General features: G+C 42.1%; 1 protein-coding gene across 4 annotated transcripts in view; it reads right to left on the bottom strand.

The window, feature by feature from the left end:
- Positions 1 to 9055: 9055 nt before the first annotated feature.
- LOC125033950 (purine nucleoside phosphorylase-like) overlaps positions 9056 to 17500 on the bottom strand; it is a 30443-nt gene continuing 21998 nt past the window's right edge. For 3 of the 4 annotated variants that reach the window (XM_047625545.1, XM_047625541.1, XM_047625543.1), the window contains exons 2-8: positions 13420 to 13506; positions 12281 to 12375; positions 11893 to 12071; positions 11620 to 11751; positions 11243 to 11497; positions 10993 to 11097; positions 9056 to 10822 (exon numbers count right to left, since the gene is read on the bottom strand). In XM_047625545.1, coding sequence (XP_047481501.1) covers positions 10730 to 10822; positions 10993 to 11097; positions 11243 to 11497; positions 11620 to 11751; positions 11893 to 12071; positions 12281 to 12375; positions 13420 to 13506 — 946 coding nt within the window. In that variant the 3' untranslated portion in view covers positions 9056 to 10729. The remainder of the gene's footprint in view (positions 10823 to 10992; positions 11098 to 11242; positions 11498 to 11619; positions 11752 to 11892; positions 12072 to 12280; positions 12376 to 13419; positions 13507 to 17500) is intronic. The other variant, XM_047625544.1, reaches the window with a different exon arrangement.

Below are 17500 nucleotides of genomic sequence, written 5' to 3'. Positions count from 1 at the left end.
CACTTTGAGTAATTGCAGTCTACATCAACCTCAAGGTGTTTGACACGGTGCATCGAGAATCACTATGGGAGATTTTGAGACTTGGGGTAATTCCAACAAGGATTATTGGCCTAATAACAAGCTTATATACCGGTACTGTAAGTGCTGTAAAGTGTGGTGGGGGCCTGTCAAACTTCTTCCTTGGTAATTCAGGGGTGAGGCAAAGCTTTTCAACACCTGCATGGATTGGATAATGGGCGGAGATATCTAAAGTCAGTGTGGATCAAAACTGGGCAATATCAAGGTCTCAGACCTTGACTTTGCTGATGATCCTATCTGAATCTCTGGAAAAGCTGGTGCCGGCTCATGATGCATTTAGCAATGAGGCAAGGCCCTTGGGCCTAGAGGTCTCCTGGACCAACACCAAAATTCTGGACTTTTGGGGCCTGTTAAGGGGAACCATTAAATCGATCCATGCTTGCAGTGAGGACGTTGAAGTCACAGGTAGCTTTGCATACCTTGGTAGCAAAGTCCAAGTCTCTGGGCTATCATATCAAGAAGTCAGTAGACAGATTGGTCTGGCAGCAGGAACCTTGAACTTGATCAACAAGAGCATTTGGAGATGAAGTACCTATGCAAAATGACCAAGCTACATGTCTTCATGCCCTTGATACTGCCAGTATTGATCTATAGAAGTGAAACCTGGGCTCTGTCTAGTGCCTTGGATTCTTTGTAACAAGTTTTTCTGCTGGATCATGGGGTACATTTGGCAGGAACATGTGTCCAACTGACGGCTACGCCGTGAAACTACTATGGGTGTAAATATGAGGACGCCTTAACTTTGGTTATGCAGGGGTAGACATAGCGGTATGGCGACTGACTCTTTATTTCTGAATAGTATAACAAGTGATAGTAACACACGAGACGAGTCTTGGGTAAGTGTCGAGTGCGGAGGTCACGGCGCCGACCAGCCCTGTGGGGACGGAAGGCTGGTGAGAATGACCTGAGCCTGCAGGTGCTGAGGCACGTCTGAGAGTCCAAACAAGGTCAGATGAACTCGTCATTGTAAGTCCCCGCCGAGGCGCTAGTTCTTTACTGGACTTCGAACCATGTGGCAAGCAGCCACGCGGTCTATGGCTAATGTCATACACAAATCGTGGTTATTGTCACAACTGCGATATTGCTCTGGACCGTCGGCGGTGTTTACCTCACTCTGGGCGGCGGGCTTAGGCCTCTCGCGATTGGCTCGCTCACCGTGTTGGGGAACGAGGGTATCGGCCTAAACATCGGCGGGACACATAAAAGGAGCACCGGTCAAAAATTCAGCAGTTGTCCCGTGACTTTGACGTGTGTGCTTCTTTCCGCCATGTGACCTCGCCTGCTCCACTGGATTCTCTCCTGTCTGTTGTGTAAATATCCTGTTTGTATAGTGTAAATAGTGCTCTTTAGCATTAAAACCTTGTGTATGTTTCCCCTGGTGTGTTTCCGTTGACCTGACCGCTCTGATTCCTTAAAACGAACCCTGACAGTTAAGTACACGGTATATTGCTCGGCCACCTACTAACGCCTTGCCCTCGAGGCGCCTTAGATTTGTCTCGTCCTTGTCCTTGGTTAATCCGTCCATCCTCGACGTCCACACGTCCTCGAAGGTCTCGTACAGGTCCTCGAAGGTCTCGTACAGGTCCTCGTTGACTTCAGATTCGCACAGACTTCCTCGTAGTCCTCGTCCAGGCCTAACTCAGCGGCGTACTCGCCCAATTCAAGTCCTCACAGCTCTCGTCCAGGTCCTTCTCGGATGTGCGCTTGTCAAGACGTCCTCGGAATCATCGTCTGTATCTGCGGGCGTCTGGGTAGGAGGCGTCCTCTTCGGCTTTCAGGGCGGCTGATGCCTGCACTGACGAGCTCCTGGAGCTTGACTGGATCTGCGGGCGTCCAGGCAGGCGGCGCCCGTCCACAGCATCATGGGGCGACTGGTACCTGCGCTGGTGAGTTCCTGGTCCCTCGCTGGATCTATGGCGTCCTGGCAGGAGGCGTCCTTCCACATCCTGGGGCGGCTTAATACCTGCTCTGACGAACATCTTGGTCTCCAGGAATCTGGCGATGTTCCGGTGACGTCCTTCCCACAGCATCCTAAGGTGGCCGTTTCTGCAGCAGGGTCCTCCTTTGGTGCCGTGTCAGATATCGGTGAACCAGATTATACAGCTAAGGGCCAGGATAGTAAGAGAAAAATAAATACAACAGAGAAGAGGGGGTGTTAAGCGCCATTAGCTGATTATTTATATAAATTTGAAGTTTTTATGTTCGACTTTATGTTATCTTCGTTTTAATTTCACAAAGTTAAAGAAAAAAATAGAAGAGGGAGACGTCAGTAGCGACCCGCAATGACCTGGCATGAACTACCGACTGTCTCTGATAGATAGGGGAGTAAATAAGGGAAACGACAACGGCAATCCGCAAGGATTTACTTGAATCAAATGTCACAACACAGAGAAGAGTGTATGTAAAAATAAGAATATATGTACTAGTTACTCGTCACGACTGATAAAATCGCGGGCAAAAGAGATACGTCATAGATCTTTACGCCTGCAAATACGACAGCAACAAACCCTACTAATGAAATGATTCAGTGTCTTTTGTTCTGTGTGGATGAGTGAGTGAGTGAGAGTGTGTGTGTGTGCGTGTGTGAGCGACAGGGAGCGTCAATGACAAAGAAAAGTGAGAGTGATCTCACAGAGCGGACATGTATGCAAAACACTTAGATTAACATTCATATTTTAAAAAATGCAATAAACTAGCTATAGAATTAATACAAAATTACTTCAACTACCACGTTGAATTCAACATTTAATGAAATGCAACAGAATGACGCACTAATGAACGGTGACATTAAAAATATTCGCAAGCTTCTCGCAAGCGAATCTTCTTGGGGTCAGCAAATCTCCCGAGGTAGCCATGTCTAGCTGGGCATGCAGACTTCATTGATGGGGGGGGGGGGGGGAAGAATTTATAAATAACCCACTCTATGCTGCGAATATGTGATGGGCGCTCGTGACATGCCCTAGGGGTATCTGTCACGAATCACACGATTGCCTGGGATTTATCCAAACATGCCAGCGAGGGTGAGCAGGGTGTGATTAATAAGCGAATAACGATTCTAGTTTAAACCCTAGTCCTACATTAATTAACGGACGAAATTGTGGGTCACACCGGCTCAAAAGTTGCCCAACGTACGATTAGTGCACGGGGATGCCTGATTAACCCCGGGTTAATCAGGCATCCCTGTGCACTATGATATGGGGAAGATACTAACGCTATACTCAAATAATAAATGTATATAAAGTCGCGTCACAAGCTCCGTTAGCGCCGATAGAACGTGTCACCAATTAACATGTAACGTTGCTGTGCGTTATTCCTATGTGGTAAACAATTACAGAAAACAATTAATGGGAACAGCTAGCCCTTTCTCAACCCATTTCACATTTCAATCGCCCGAAGTGAGAGAAAGTGAGGTCAGGTCACCCAGTTGTTCAGGCGAGTTCCTTGACTAATGACTTTCACTTCGAGGTCAGGTCAAGACGGGAAATACGCGATGAGAATAGACATAAATGAAATGATATTCGTGAAAAATGATAAAATCACGAACGCGCTAAATTCTTTGCAGTTGAAACAATATAAATCTCTAATCACGAGAAAAATTAAGTAAATACTTAATAAATGAACGATATTCCTGTTGATTGACTACATACTGTAACCACACAGTAATGCGATCTAAGTTCAGAAGAGTGTGAGAGTGTGCCATTTGCTGTCAATTAGCACTTAAACCCAACAAAACAATCGTGAGGGTGACTGCACATACAGCTTAACACGTTTATGAGAGAAGATAGGGAAAAGAAAGGAAAAGGCCCAAAACGTGTACTCATGTGGTTTTGAAGACATGTCGATTGTAGTAACGATGGTCGAGCGAATTTCGGAGACTTTGTGTCCATGTTGCGAGCCGAAAGGACGCAATCCCACCGCTGCCACCAGAATGTAAAAAGGCTAATATATGAAGACGCCTTAACATTGGTTATGCAAGGGTAGACAGAGCGGTATTGCGAGTGACTCTTTATTTTTGAGGAGTACAACGTCATTGTAACACTCGAGACGAGTCTTGGGTAAGTGCCGAGTGCGGAGGTCGCGGCGCCGACCAGCCCTGTCGGGGCGGAAGGCTGGTGAGAATGACCTCAGCCTGCAGATGCGGAGGCAGTGCTGCCAGATTTGGGGAATTTTCCCTAGTTTTGGGGAAATCATGATGTTGATGGGGAAATGGGGAATTCATGCCCATTTTTGGGGAATTTTCATATGCGACTTCGGATTTACTAGAAAAAATGGGGATTTTTCATTGTGGAGCAGCATTTTCTCTTAGTTTGGTAATTCTTCAACACATCAATATAAATAATATGATACATAATAACTTTAACGGATGTATCTATGGAAATATAATAATTTTAAGATGAAGAGGTAGCCACTAGTAGGAAACAGACAAGTGATAACGGAGTGGAAGTGAGTGGACGCGTTCAGTTCGCGTCCGCCGCCCGCGAGACAGCTCCCTTACTGTGACTGTGTCACTCACTGCCACCCGTGACCCACGCCACGGGCCACACGAGTCACGACACACCACACCAACTTCAATCATGTATATGATACAGGATTAAGGTTAACTAAGCAATGCTACATTTAAGTTTAAAGTTTTGATAGAAGTGTACTACCTATGTTTTTCATTATTGTATTTAAGTTTTCATATTAAAAGTGTGTTCAGCATAAATATAATTGGATCTTCAGTTAACTATGCCAGTATCCTATTGTCCATACTACAAGTAGAAAGAAATTGGTATTTTTTTTAGCTATAACTCAAATAAAACTCAATTAAAACCAAACTTTTTGAAATGGGGAAATTTTGTCCAAAATGGGGAATTTTGGCACTCGGATTAGGGGAAATGTGAGTCATTGCATCTGGCAGCACTGTGCTGAGGCACGTCTGAGGTCAGATGAACTCATCATTTTTGGCTGCGCCGAGGCGCTGGTTCTTTACTGGACTTCGTGCCACGTGGCAAGCAGCCACGCGGTCTATGGCTAATGTCATACACAAATCGTGGTTATATACACGGTATAATGGGACCTGTTACTGTCCTGGGTGGAGGAAGCCTAAGGGACGACCTAGGAGGTAGAGGCTTGGGCAGCTCGACCAGACCTGTCTCAAGGAGTTAGAGATGGGCCTAGGGCCTGCCTGGAAACTCGCCATGAGAGACCATCCTGGTAGGAAGTGAAGGGTGGATGCGGCCATGCGTCCCCGTCGGCGCTAGCCCCTTGATGATGATGATACATATATACATATATGTTGTATATATCTATATATGTATGTATATTTATGTACACACACATATATATATACACACACAGTATGTATATATTAGTAGTATTCGTGGACTTCGTGGGAATTTGAATGAAGTTGTAGTTACCTCAACAAAATTTTACATTTGTTATGCTAAAACTCTGGTTTCAGACATGAGGTATATGCTTTTACCTAATTTTAATGACCCCTTGTGTTTAGATTCTTGGGTTGGATTTAATTCTAGTCGTTTTACAAAGTATGAATGTGGTTGTCATGAATACATACTTGTGAGAGTGTGTAGTCATTTTAATATTTTCTACATTTTTAGTCCCAATTCCAAAGACAGTATTTATGATTGTTTACTGACTTTACACATTTCTATTCAAGAGACTAATAGGGAATTGTGCTTTATTTCTATAGTCCCTTTACTTCTGATTGTGATAGCCTTAAACATACTATCATGATATCCATTGAAAAATCCCGACCAAAGAAAATACCCTCAAGTAGACATCCACTTTCCTGGTTTTCCCGGGAGCTTCGCAAACAACACCGTTAAAAAACAGCTATTCTACAGACACGCGCAAATATACAGCACTCAAGAAAATGGGACCACTTTCAAATCATTCTCCAGAAACAAAGAAACATTTCTTCATGTACCTCAATTCGCGCAGACAAAACACCACGGCAATCATAGCCTTGAAAGATTCCAGCAATATTATTTTGACCGACCCAGAACCATGACATGCTTACACAACACACACTTCCAATCCTTTTCCACGCAAGAAGACGCCAACACACCTAACATACCAGGTAGCCCTTACCCTTCAATCCTGCTGCTTGACATCTCGACCAATGGTATCATGAAACTGCTGATATCTCTTGACACCAACAAAGCCACTGGACCATACCAAATCCCTGCCCTCATCCTGAAGTCCTGCACCCCTGCCCTTGCTCCTATCCTACAATAACTCTTCACCCAGTCACTCACCTCAAGCATCCTACCTACCCCCTTTTCATTACAGGCGACCGACATGACCCGACAAACTGTTGCCCTCACATCGATCGTTTGCAAAATTTTTGAACATATAATACACAAACACGTCATGACCCACAATGACAACCTCAACATCCTCACAGACTCACAACACTGCTTTCGGCCTAAACGATCGTGTGATACTCAAGTAATCACAACCCATCACAACATTACCTGACTACTTGACAGACGTGACACAAATTAGTTAGCCATACTGCCATACTGCTTGACTTTGCCAATGCCTTCGACAAAATTCCCCACAGAAGACTAACACTTAAATTACGGTATTATGGGATCACAGGACCAATTCTTCACTGGATCACTGTTTTTTTGACGTGTAGGACCCAATGTGTACTACTGGATGATGCATCTTCTGACTGTCTCAGTCTCTTCTGGCGTCCCGAAAGACACCGTTCTTGGCCTTCCTCTATCAACCCTAAACTCTTCCGCTAGACTCTTTGCTGATGACAGTCTTTTATTTAGACCAATAAACACTAAAGACACTGCAGACTACTTTAACAGGACATAGATGCCCTCGAACAGTGGGAAAGGTCATGGCAAAATACCTTCAGACCTGACAAATACATGGTACTCTGTTTCCCCAGATCACCCAGTCTCACCTTCAACACTCACACTGACTTCATCACGAACAAAGCCAACAGAACACTGGGGTTTCTGAGGAGAAACCTACGCACTGTACACTAGACATTAAACACATAGCTTACAACACTCTTGTATGTCCAACACTTGAGTACTGTACAGCTGTATGGGACCCCAACACCAAGCCAACACTGATAATCTCGAACAGGTCAACACTAGGGCCTCACAATCCCTAACTCTACCCCTACCCTAATCCTTTCCACCGCCCTCAGCAACCAACCACATATATGTGTTATGCGCATGTCAGCACCCTGCGCATTATATTTGAGAATGATATTGAGAGGTTGAGGTAATTTTAAAGCTCACCACCGAGACTGGCTAAATTTTGTGTCCCCAACTGACCGACACGGCATTTCTGCTTTAGATTTATCTGATATAGTTGGATGTGAGCAGTTGGTCTGTGAGGCAACTCACAGGAGTGGTGATCTTCTGGATCTTTATTTACTGATGTGAGAGGGGTAACTGATATAGAGTCCATCACGCCAATTGGTTCTTCCGACCATCGTAGTCTATCTTGTAAGATCCAGTTGGACATTCCAATATCTAATTTTAGCCTAAGTAGTCAAGTCTTCTTAAATTCTAGAATTAATTAAAATGGTGTCTACCATACGTTTGATAGCATTGTTTGGCAAAATGTTTATTTTGCCAAATGTTTGTTAAGGCCCAGTAATTCTCATAAATCTCGTTCACTTGATAAAACGTGGTTTAATGAACAATGTCACTTGGCTTATGGGGACAAACATACTGCTTACAATCTTTGGTCTGGGAGAATTATGTTGCTATGCGAAATACAGCAGCTAATGTTTATAAGGAGGCTAACTCTAAATATAATTTCATTTGAAAGAAATTCTCTCAGAACCGTTACAGCCTTGTAAATGGTGGACAATGCTTAAAGCATCACTGGTGTTGAGTCTTCCATTCCTTCTTTAATGAAGCCTGATGGTAGTGGTACATGCGGTCCGATTGAGAAAGATACCTTGTTGGCAGAGTGCTTTAATTCACAACATATTTAGGAGATATTAAACTTCCTTTTTCATGTCACCCATTACCATTCTTTAATTCAGTTGCTCTCAGGTCCTCTGAAATCAAGTATCTGTTATCAGAAATAGATGAATATGGTAGAGTAGACCCTAATGGATTGTTTCCTTTGGTTTTAATTTTGGGGATAATTGACCAAATGGTCAATTATCCCCAAAATTAGCTGTAATTTTACACCTGTAGTTCGGCAAGGGTCATTTTCAGAGTGCTGCCGCTTTGGTAATGTTACCCCTATTCCCAAAGGTCCACTATAGTCTTCACCTACTGACTATAGGCCCATTTCAAGTACACCAATTTCCTCGAAGGTTTCTGAACGTTTGCTGGTCAAACGTCTTTCTGTATATTTGAGACTCAGTTTGGTTTTAGAAAGGGACTCGGTTGCAATGATGCATCGCTTATGTTAGTGTATGAACTGCAGCCTGCTTTAGATATATATCACGGCTTGTCTCTCTAGGTTTTAGTGCAGCTTTTGACACTGTTAACCACAAGAGTTTTTTTGTTTTGTTTTTAAGTTGCAGTTTATTGGTGTTGGTGGTATAGTTTTAAGTATTTTAATTATTTCTTGACTGGTAGACAACAGCGTATTCATATTGATGGTAATTTAATCTCGTATTCCCGTGAGTCACACACACACACACACACACACACACACACACACATACATACATACATACATACATACATACATACATACATACATACATACATACATACATATATATATATATATATATTTACTTATATATGTATAGACATGTATATGGGCATATATATACATATACATATACAAATACAAATATATACATATTGCATATTTGCAGTGCTTACAAAAATGCTTAGTATCTCGACAGAGAGACGGGAAGCGAGCGCCTGTCCGTTCGTGTTCGAGGCAGACTCCCTCGGCGAGCCTGTCTGGCGCTTCACTGCCGCGTAAGGTCATGCTCTGATCGGGGCAGTTGGGGAATCAGACAATATTGGTTTATATACATTTTATTGCAATACTGAATTATCATGCAGCGCATTGTCTTTTTTCATTGTTAAAACTATAAAAATAATGCAATGTCTGTTTAAATAACTAGTGGCACAAAGGCAGAATTTCATTAAATAGTAAACACATTTACAGAAATTTGTCACTGGAATGTATTAAAAACAGATGGATATTATTCATGAGAAAGGAAATAGTATATATGCTTCTGGTAATTCTGTGAGAGAGAGAAAAAAAGAACTATGGCATTCACAGTGAAGTCAGTGGTAGGCGTCAGTCTATTGCAACAATTCGTTGCGAATGACCTTTTCACTGCGCATCTACAAGGGGAATGCAGACAAATGTACTGCCGTGAAAGAGCACCATCCTGAAGTACCAGATTCGAGCACTGGGGTGGAACATGATACAGACACCGTGCAGAAAAGCGAATGATTGAAAGTATGCTGACTTTTCTATGACATTGGGAAAAATAGAAACACTTGCATGATAATAACAAGAGATTGTCATTATCTTACCACGTTCTACTCCTTTCATAATCGGCTGATAAAGTGACTTCATAACTTCGGTGAACTGGTTGTCAAGATTTCGGACAGACTATAGATTTATGCGTCACTTTCACAATTGCTTGTACATCAGTCAGATATGAAAAATCATTTATAAAAAAATAATATGGCTAACTCTAAAATTAAAAGCCAATTACCTGCATCTAAGTATTTCTAAACCGCATTTTAGATGAACTGGAAATCAGTATCAGCATAATTATATAAATGTAGTACAGGCACTTTGGAAACATATTTCCTGCAAAACACACTAAAATAGAGTAGATGGAAGCACTAGATAATGCATCTATAGTGTTACAAGATTCACTGGTTCCACAGTTCAGTAAAATCACTTGAAATAGCCTATAATCAAGTTATCTCCTCACGGTGATGTGCACACAATGATTACAACATAGCTTCTTCCATTTTCATTTTCAAAGTATTTATTGTCGTGCGCACTACATCCAAAATATTAAATATCTTCGCTTATCCTGCAGTCAGTACCTGATAAATGTAAAATATAAGAAAAAAAAACATATGCAAAAATATACATCTGATTAATTCGGTTCAGATATTATTACAGATCTAATTCCAATAGTAGAACATCAAAACTGTTAATTATTTTGATCAAAACATGTATCCAATAATACAAATTACTTTCACAATTCTGACTCCAAGATCACATTGCACATATAAAAAAGTATAAACCCAATTTAGCACGGGAAACCTCCATGCTTCAACAAAATATAAAACACCTTAAAAACTACATTTGTAAGCATCACACAATGATATAAGACTAAAATGGATTCTGATTACATATACATTTTTTTCAAATATGGTCATAAAAAACAAGAACTGAGGAAACGTGCGTACTATTATGGCAATAATGGCGTGAGACGAAACCGATCGCAAGGAAACGGATGCCGCTTGAACGTTTCGGACATCGATGCCTGCGTGGATCGAAGGAAGGATATAGGAAATAATGGTAAACAGACGGATTCAAAGACAGATGGATAGCTAGACAGATAGGTCAATAGATAGAGAAATAAACCGAAAGATAGAAAAATAGGGGGAGGGACAAGTCTTATCGTTCCATAGCAAAATGACTTAACACTTTCACTCCTCTAATTCTCCTGGCAATCTTCATTCATAGATACGATTATTCTGCGTGCTAGTTCTTGCAGGTCGCTCTTGCGCTTGTTGGCCACGTCAATAACCTGTAAAGAAAACGGCGTTAGAAATTTATTTTTAAACATTATTATGGGGAAAATGTAGGAAATGAATTATTTTTCTGCCAAATTATTTTCTCACACGATCTTGTTTCTCTCCAACTATTTGTCTTATTTCATGCACCTCTCACTGCCAACTCACACACAGTGCCCCTCACCTCTTCGTGGTTGGCCTCTGCGTCTGTCTCATACTCGGTGATGCATTCGTTGGTGATCAGCGAGAACGCGAACACTTTCATGCCGCAGTGTCGTGCTACAACAACCTAGAATAAATTTTGATCTCGTAAAACAAATTCAAGCTGTAATTGGACACAGTACAAATGAGCAGAATGTCTTCACGAAATATATGAAGGCTTATAGTGAGGCATAGTGCACGAAGCCCTCTTAGTGTGGGTCTTTTTTACACACCTCCGGAACGGTGCTCATGCCCACGGCGTCGACTCCAAGAATTCTGAGCAACTTCAGCTCCGCCACCGTCTCGTAGGTGGGCCCCCCGAGCATCACGTAGACGCCCTCGCGCACTACGTTGCCGAGATTCATGCCATGAGCGATCTTTTTGGCCATGGAGCGCAGGTCCTTGTCGTAGGCGTTGTTCATGGCTGGGAACCGAGGCCCGAAGCGCTCGTCGTTGCGCCCTCGCAGAGGCGAGTCTCCGGCGAAGCCCTGGACCCACGACAAACGGCATTAGGCGTTTTCACGTAACAGTAAAGTCAGTATGAATGTAATAGAAAAAATCGCCATAAAAGACGCTGAAAACATGCAAGTAGAGCAATGGAAACACGAACCTGCATGTTGATATGATCTTTGATGATCATGATGTCACCGACTTTGAACTCCGGGTTGAGTCCGCCGGCGGCGTTGGTGATGATGACATGTTCGACGCCCATCAGCTTCATCACTCGCACCGGCATGGCGCACTGGCCATCGAGAGAAGTTACAAGCTCATATTCCAAGGACAATATCCGAGAGATCACATGATGTTTCAGTTGGTATATAATAAAAAATATACAGACACCTAAACGAATAAATAAAGAGAGAACCTAAAGTAACAAACTGACCTTCCACAGCGGGTAGCCCTCATAAGCGTGGAAGCGGCCCTGCATGCACATGACAGGCACCCCGGAGAGTAGGCCGATCACCATCCTGCCTGCGTGTCCCTTGACTGTTGACACGGGGAAGTTGGGGATGTCTTCGTAGGGGAAGACATCTCGGTCGCCCAGCTGGTCAGCCAGCCCACCTGAGGCGAGAGATGACTGTTAATACACTTCTGATATTCCATTATTAGAATCGGTACTGCTCCTTACTGCTTGTCCCCTGTGCTTGATAATATTTTTGCAATTCCCTTTACGATAATGTTGACAATGACTTCGAATCATTCTCCTTACAGTTACTGCTCCCTTGACTGCTAAAAGTTCATTACTAAAGTGTTTGTTCATGTCAACTTACCCAAACCGGATCCACATATGACGCCAATCTTGGGTCGGTGTTTGGTCCCCGTCAGCAGGTAATTCGCACTTTCCTGGATCAGCTCGAACGGATATCTGAAACACACAAAAAAATTACGTGAGTGTTATACGAAGTAGTCGCAGGTTATCGGACGTCTGCTGTATCCACGTAACTGGATACTATGGTATCGGTTACGTGTCAAGACGATCGTGTGTAAGCTGTGTGTGTGTCTGGCTTGTGCTAGACGTAATAGTATTTTGTTTTCCTATTTTTTTCAGTAATTCAGTTTTTCATCCATACGTATATATATGTGCGGGTGTGTATGTGTATGCCTGCGCATGCACGGGTACTTGTGTATATGTGGGATACGAATACTGATATGAAAAATGTTGATCCCTCAGGCTACTAGTCTGAGACATTTTTCCCTTGCAAGTTGCAAATAATGTAATTGTGGTGAAGGAAGAGTTGTGATTGCATAATGATTGCATGTCTATTTAATGTCTATTGTTTACAATGAGAATTTTATTCAATTTTCACATCAGACTTGTTTTATGTGGACCACATGTAAGGATAGACAAATATAAACGCAACACATACTTAAATTGAGCATACTTAAATTGGGGATGCATTCTATAATATGCAAGCTGGATATAGTTAACTGAATACGTACATTAATAACAATGTATGAGAACAAAATATAATAAAGTAAATGATTAAGTATTATTAACTATACTTACGTCTTTCGGATGCAGCAGCTACATTTTGAGCAAAAAATATGATGCATATAAAAAGAAAAACATTACACATGGATTACATAAGCACCTATAGGACCAAATACCGAACAAAGGGAGATAAGGTTATTAGGGAGATATGCTTATCTCTACAGACAGACTGAAAGATGACGATCATTATTTAAAGAAATTGGCACTATGCGTTCATGATACATTTCTGTAAGTGAGAATATGTGATAGTTGAGGCAATTATTAACAGGCACGGAGGACATTCGGTTACTGAGAAACGAAGCACATTGATACATTCAGATGCACATTGGTTCTCACAGACAAAGACATCTAGAAAAAAGAGACAAATAAAAAAAAAACGGTTATGGTGAGCACCTAAGAGATTAAAAAATAACTTACGCAGTTTCATCTCCGGAGACTGTGAGCTCCAGGCACATAGACCCGCCTCCTGATGCATATGCCCGCAGGGTGCGCGGTTCTCCTTCGCTGTAAACGGGGCACAGGTTAGGTTAGTAGTAGGTGGGGAAGGGAGGGAAGGGAGGGGCCGGGAGAGGCTGCCGGGCAGGGCGAGGAACAGTGGGCGTCCGTTTTTCGTTTTTTTAGGGAAGGATAACAAAAGGTCATGGAGGGAATAGGGATGTTAGTAAAAAATGGTTTTGTTGCTTCTTGAAATGCTTGGGTAACAGGGGACTCTGTGAGAACGATTAGGCAGTGACTCTTCGTTTATGATGGGTATGAAAAGATGGAAAAAGAGAGGAAGAGAGAAAAAAAAACTAGATGATTGCAGTAACATCTAGTTTAAGATACTATTAGGTAGTGACTCTTCGCTTACGATGAGTATGAAAAGATGGAAAAAAAACATATGATTGCAATAACATCCTGAAATTACCATGTCGTACTGGAGGACTGTTTTTTTATGAGTTAACTTCATAATTATGACGTAGCGCTCCTGCCAAGTGCACGATGACCCTCCCATTTTCTCCATCCCTCTTTAAAAACAAACGTGAACCTGCGTCGATACAGCTAAATACGATCACCTGTCCGGCGATATTGATGTACGCTATGTATCACGGTTTCGTAAATTACACAGATCACTTCACTGAGATAAATAAATCTCTTCTACGCAGCGTTTGCCTCGCTACAATTATGATGAGTTTGAGTTTCGCGTGCTGAGTGGCTCGACCCGGCTGCGTCGTCCTCTGCGCGACGGTCAGTTGTGCAACGCGAGTTGATGCAGAAGACTAGACACTCATCCTTGGGAAATTCTTTCTCTTTTCCATCACACGCTCTCTCGTTGTCAGACTTTCTGTCTCTCTCTTCATCTACATACAGGCGCACACAAATAGACACATACACGCAAATACGCGTGCACAGACACACACACACACACTCACACACACTCATACACACGCAAGCACACACACATATATATGTGTGTGCGTGTGTGTGTGTGTGTGTGTGTGTGTGTGTGTGTGTGTGTGTGTGTGTGTGTGTGTGTGTGTGTGTGTGTGTGTAATATATATATATATATATATATATACATATATATATATGTATACATATGTGTGAGTATGTGTGTGTGTGTGTATAATATATATCTATATGTGTATACATATATGTGTGTGTGTTTGTGTGTATGTGTATGTGTGTGTGCTTGTGTGTGTGTGTGTGTGTGTGTGTGTGTGTGTGTGTGTGTGTGTGTGTGTGTGTGTGTGTGTGTGTGTGTGTGTGTGTTTGTATTTATTATTATCATTATTATTATTATTATTATTGTTATCAGTATTATTATTATCAGTATTATTATCATTTTCACAGTCACAGTTTCCATAACAGATGTGGAGATGAATTATAATTTTAGAAAGTTCCGCTTCAAAGCACTTTACAAATTTGGTCAGGAACTGTGCAGGCGGGCCTTGGAGGGTGTGGCTCTTTGTCGACCAATCAGCGAACATTACCAGCGCGCTCTTCCGCGTGATTGGCTAGACACGGGGGAAGGGCAAGCAGGTAACTTAAACATACTCTCTTCAGTTATCTTCGTATAATCCATCAAAACAAGGATATTAAGAATATTCTAATCTGTTACACCCAAATTAGAGTTTCAAAACAAACTACCACTACAGATAACGTATTGTTATGACACGTTGTGCTTGTATTGTTTTCTTTGATTCATTTTCGCTCCGTCAGCATTCCTAAACGCAGAAAACTGAACCACAGGAACCACAGTTAAAAGACACACCGGACACAAGTCTAACTGGGATCGCAGGTGAAAAGCAGGTTGTACCCAGTGCCCTTAAACGCGGCCATCGTCGAGCGTCCCTGGAGGGCGAAGGATAGGTACGGTGACGGAAGGTGTTAACGTGTGGAAAGCGGAAGTCAGTAAGGACTAAGTAAGAAAAAAAGTAAGATAATTTTGGTGTTTACTAGAAAGAAAAGGAATTATACAGGATACGAATTTCGTCGTGAAAGGAGGGAGCTAAACATTGTTGTTTTTACGTCATGTTTAAAAATGGACTCAAGTCACATTCTAACCCAAACCTGTTGTTTGTGTATGCTTCACGAGGCTATTTTTTATATTATTTTTGTAACATGTCACTCTTACTCTACATTGTCAGATATGCAAGTATTTGTGTAAAAAGTTTTTCCAGAAAAAGGGCTTAAATAAAAAGTTAAGTGAAGTACGTCTGTTTAGTCCTAAAACCTTATCTGTTACCTTATCTTTATTCTTATTGCTGCGTAAATATCATCAGATTTATCTATTCTTACTCCACTTTTACCTAAGTGTACCCGGTAGAATAAAAGAATATTTGTTCTTATTTTTTTTCAACTAATCATTTCGCCGCCTCCTCCCCGTTCGAATTTACCTTTGCGGCTGAAGACATAAAACATGAAATTTCCCAGAATATTCAAATACAAATTAAACAAGGCAAACAAATTAGACAGAAGGTAAACTGAAATAAGTAAATAAATTCATGTAGACTTTATATAAATTTAGAGCTCTGCGGCATCACTAGGGACAATGACAGAAGAAATCAAGGCTTCTGTTACACCTACAGCTTCCATGATATATATTTTCGCTTGTTAAAGCCTACGACATCCACGGTATTTTTATAAAGGATAATACAAAAGAAATGCATTGACTTCGACCAGTTTTCTACTAAAATGACCTCCAGTGGACCTTGAGTGCCGTTGCAGCGGCGCCGGCGGGGCCGCCAAATCAACACAGATTGCATTAAGTGATAAAGGAGTGCGGCCGCAGCAGCGCGCCCACGAGGCATCGCAGACTCGCCACTTGAAAGAGACTTTTTATAATATCGCAGTCGCTAACAGCCCGATGGCTGTAGAAACAGGAGTGACGTGGTTGGCGGAGCCGTAGGTGTGGCGGCCATGCAGGGAGCCATGTTTCTGGTCTGGCAAGAAGTGGTCGTTAGCCTTGCATATCTCCTGCATTTCCAGGCTGACAGGCATCTTGAACAACGCTTATAATTGCTTTGCGAGGACAAGGGGAAGCGATAAATACTTCAGCAAGCAAAGAAACTTTAGGCAGATCATTCTGTCAGACCAAACACTTCCGTGTCAAACTCAGTTACTCTCTGCGCAAAGAAATGGCACTTATTAACACACACAGTGCAAAACGGTAACCGCAAATTCAGGTCTACATCCTCCTCCTTAACCATACTGATAAAAAAAAAAAAAAAAAAGTATGGACCTTCAAGAAAGCAACCGGGACGAGGAAACGGTAGATGAGGAGAGTAAAACAGCATAATACTACGCAGTTCACGACTCCAGGAAGTGTCGTGATCCCGAGTGAAGAGGAAGGTCGGTCTCTCGGAAAAGGGGGCAATAGGGGCTCCTCCCCTTGGATGGGAGAACCTCGCCTGCTTTGATGGGCTGTGGCTCGCAATGATTGCACTTCATCTAAAATCCATAGGGACGATATGTTTAATATGCTGACATACAAGTTCTTACTGCTAAATAGGAGTAAGAAATTGTATGTTAGAAGAGTAGTGACATCAGTACTCTCAAAGTGATGTCGATTTACTTGTAGTGTTTCTAAAAACATTAAATGATAATGATATCAAATAACATACCACACCACAAATACTATAATTTCCCCGTGCTCATTCGCGGCGACGCGCCCTCCTAGAACACAAAAACGTAAACAGCATATCCATCTTTATCATTGTTTTTTAATTGACATCTCAGTGAAGAAATGCCTTATCTTGTAGCCGATGAGCGATAGAGAAACCCAATTGCCGATATCAGGAGATCTTTTCTTGAAAGATACTATAATCTTTTGTCACCACGAAGGTTAAAAAGACCTCATGTCTCCTTGGGCAGCTGGGTCGTGAGCGTCTCTTGCTTGACGACAAACGATCTACGACTCGTCACTGGTCGTCGTCAACCGAGAAAGACCCTTTTCAGCAGTCATCATTCAGGGAGGTGAGGTGGCGGTAGAAGAAAAAAGAAAACAATGAGGATG

This window comes from Penaeus chinensis, chromosome 17 (assembly GCF_019202785.1).
Source record: "Penaeus chinensis breed Huanghai No. 1 chromosome 17, ASM1920278v2, whole genome shotgun sequence".
Lineage (NCBI taxonomy): Eukaryota > Metazoa > Arthropoda > Malacostraca > Decapoda > Penaeidae > Penaeus > Penaeus chinensis.
This window is presented reverse-complemented; position numbering and strand designations above follow the sequence as displayed.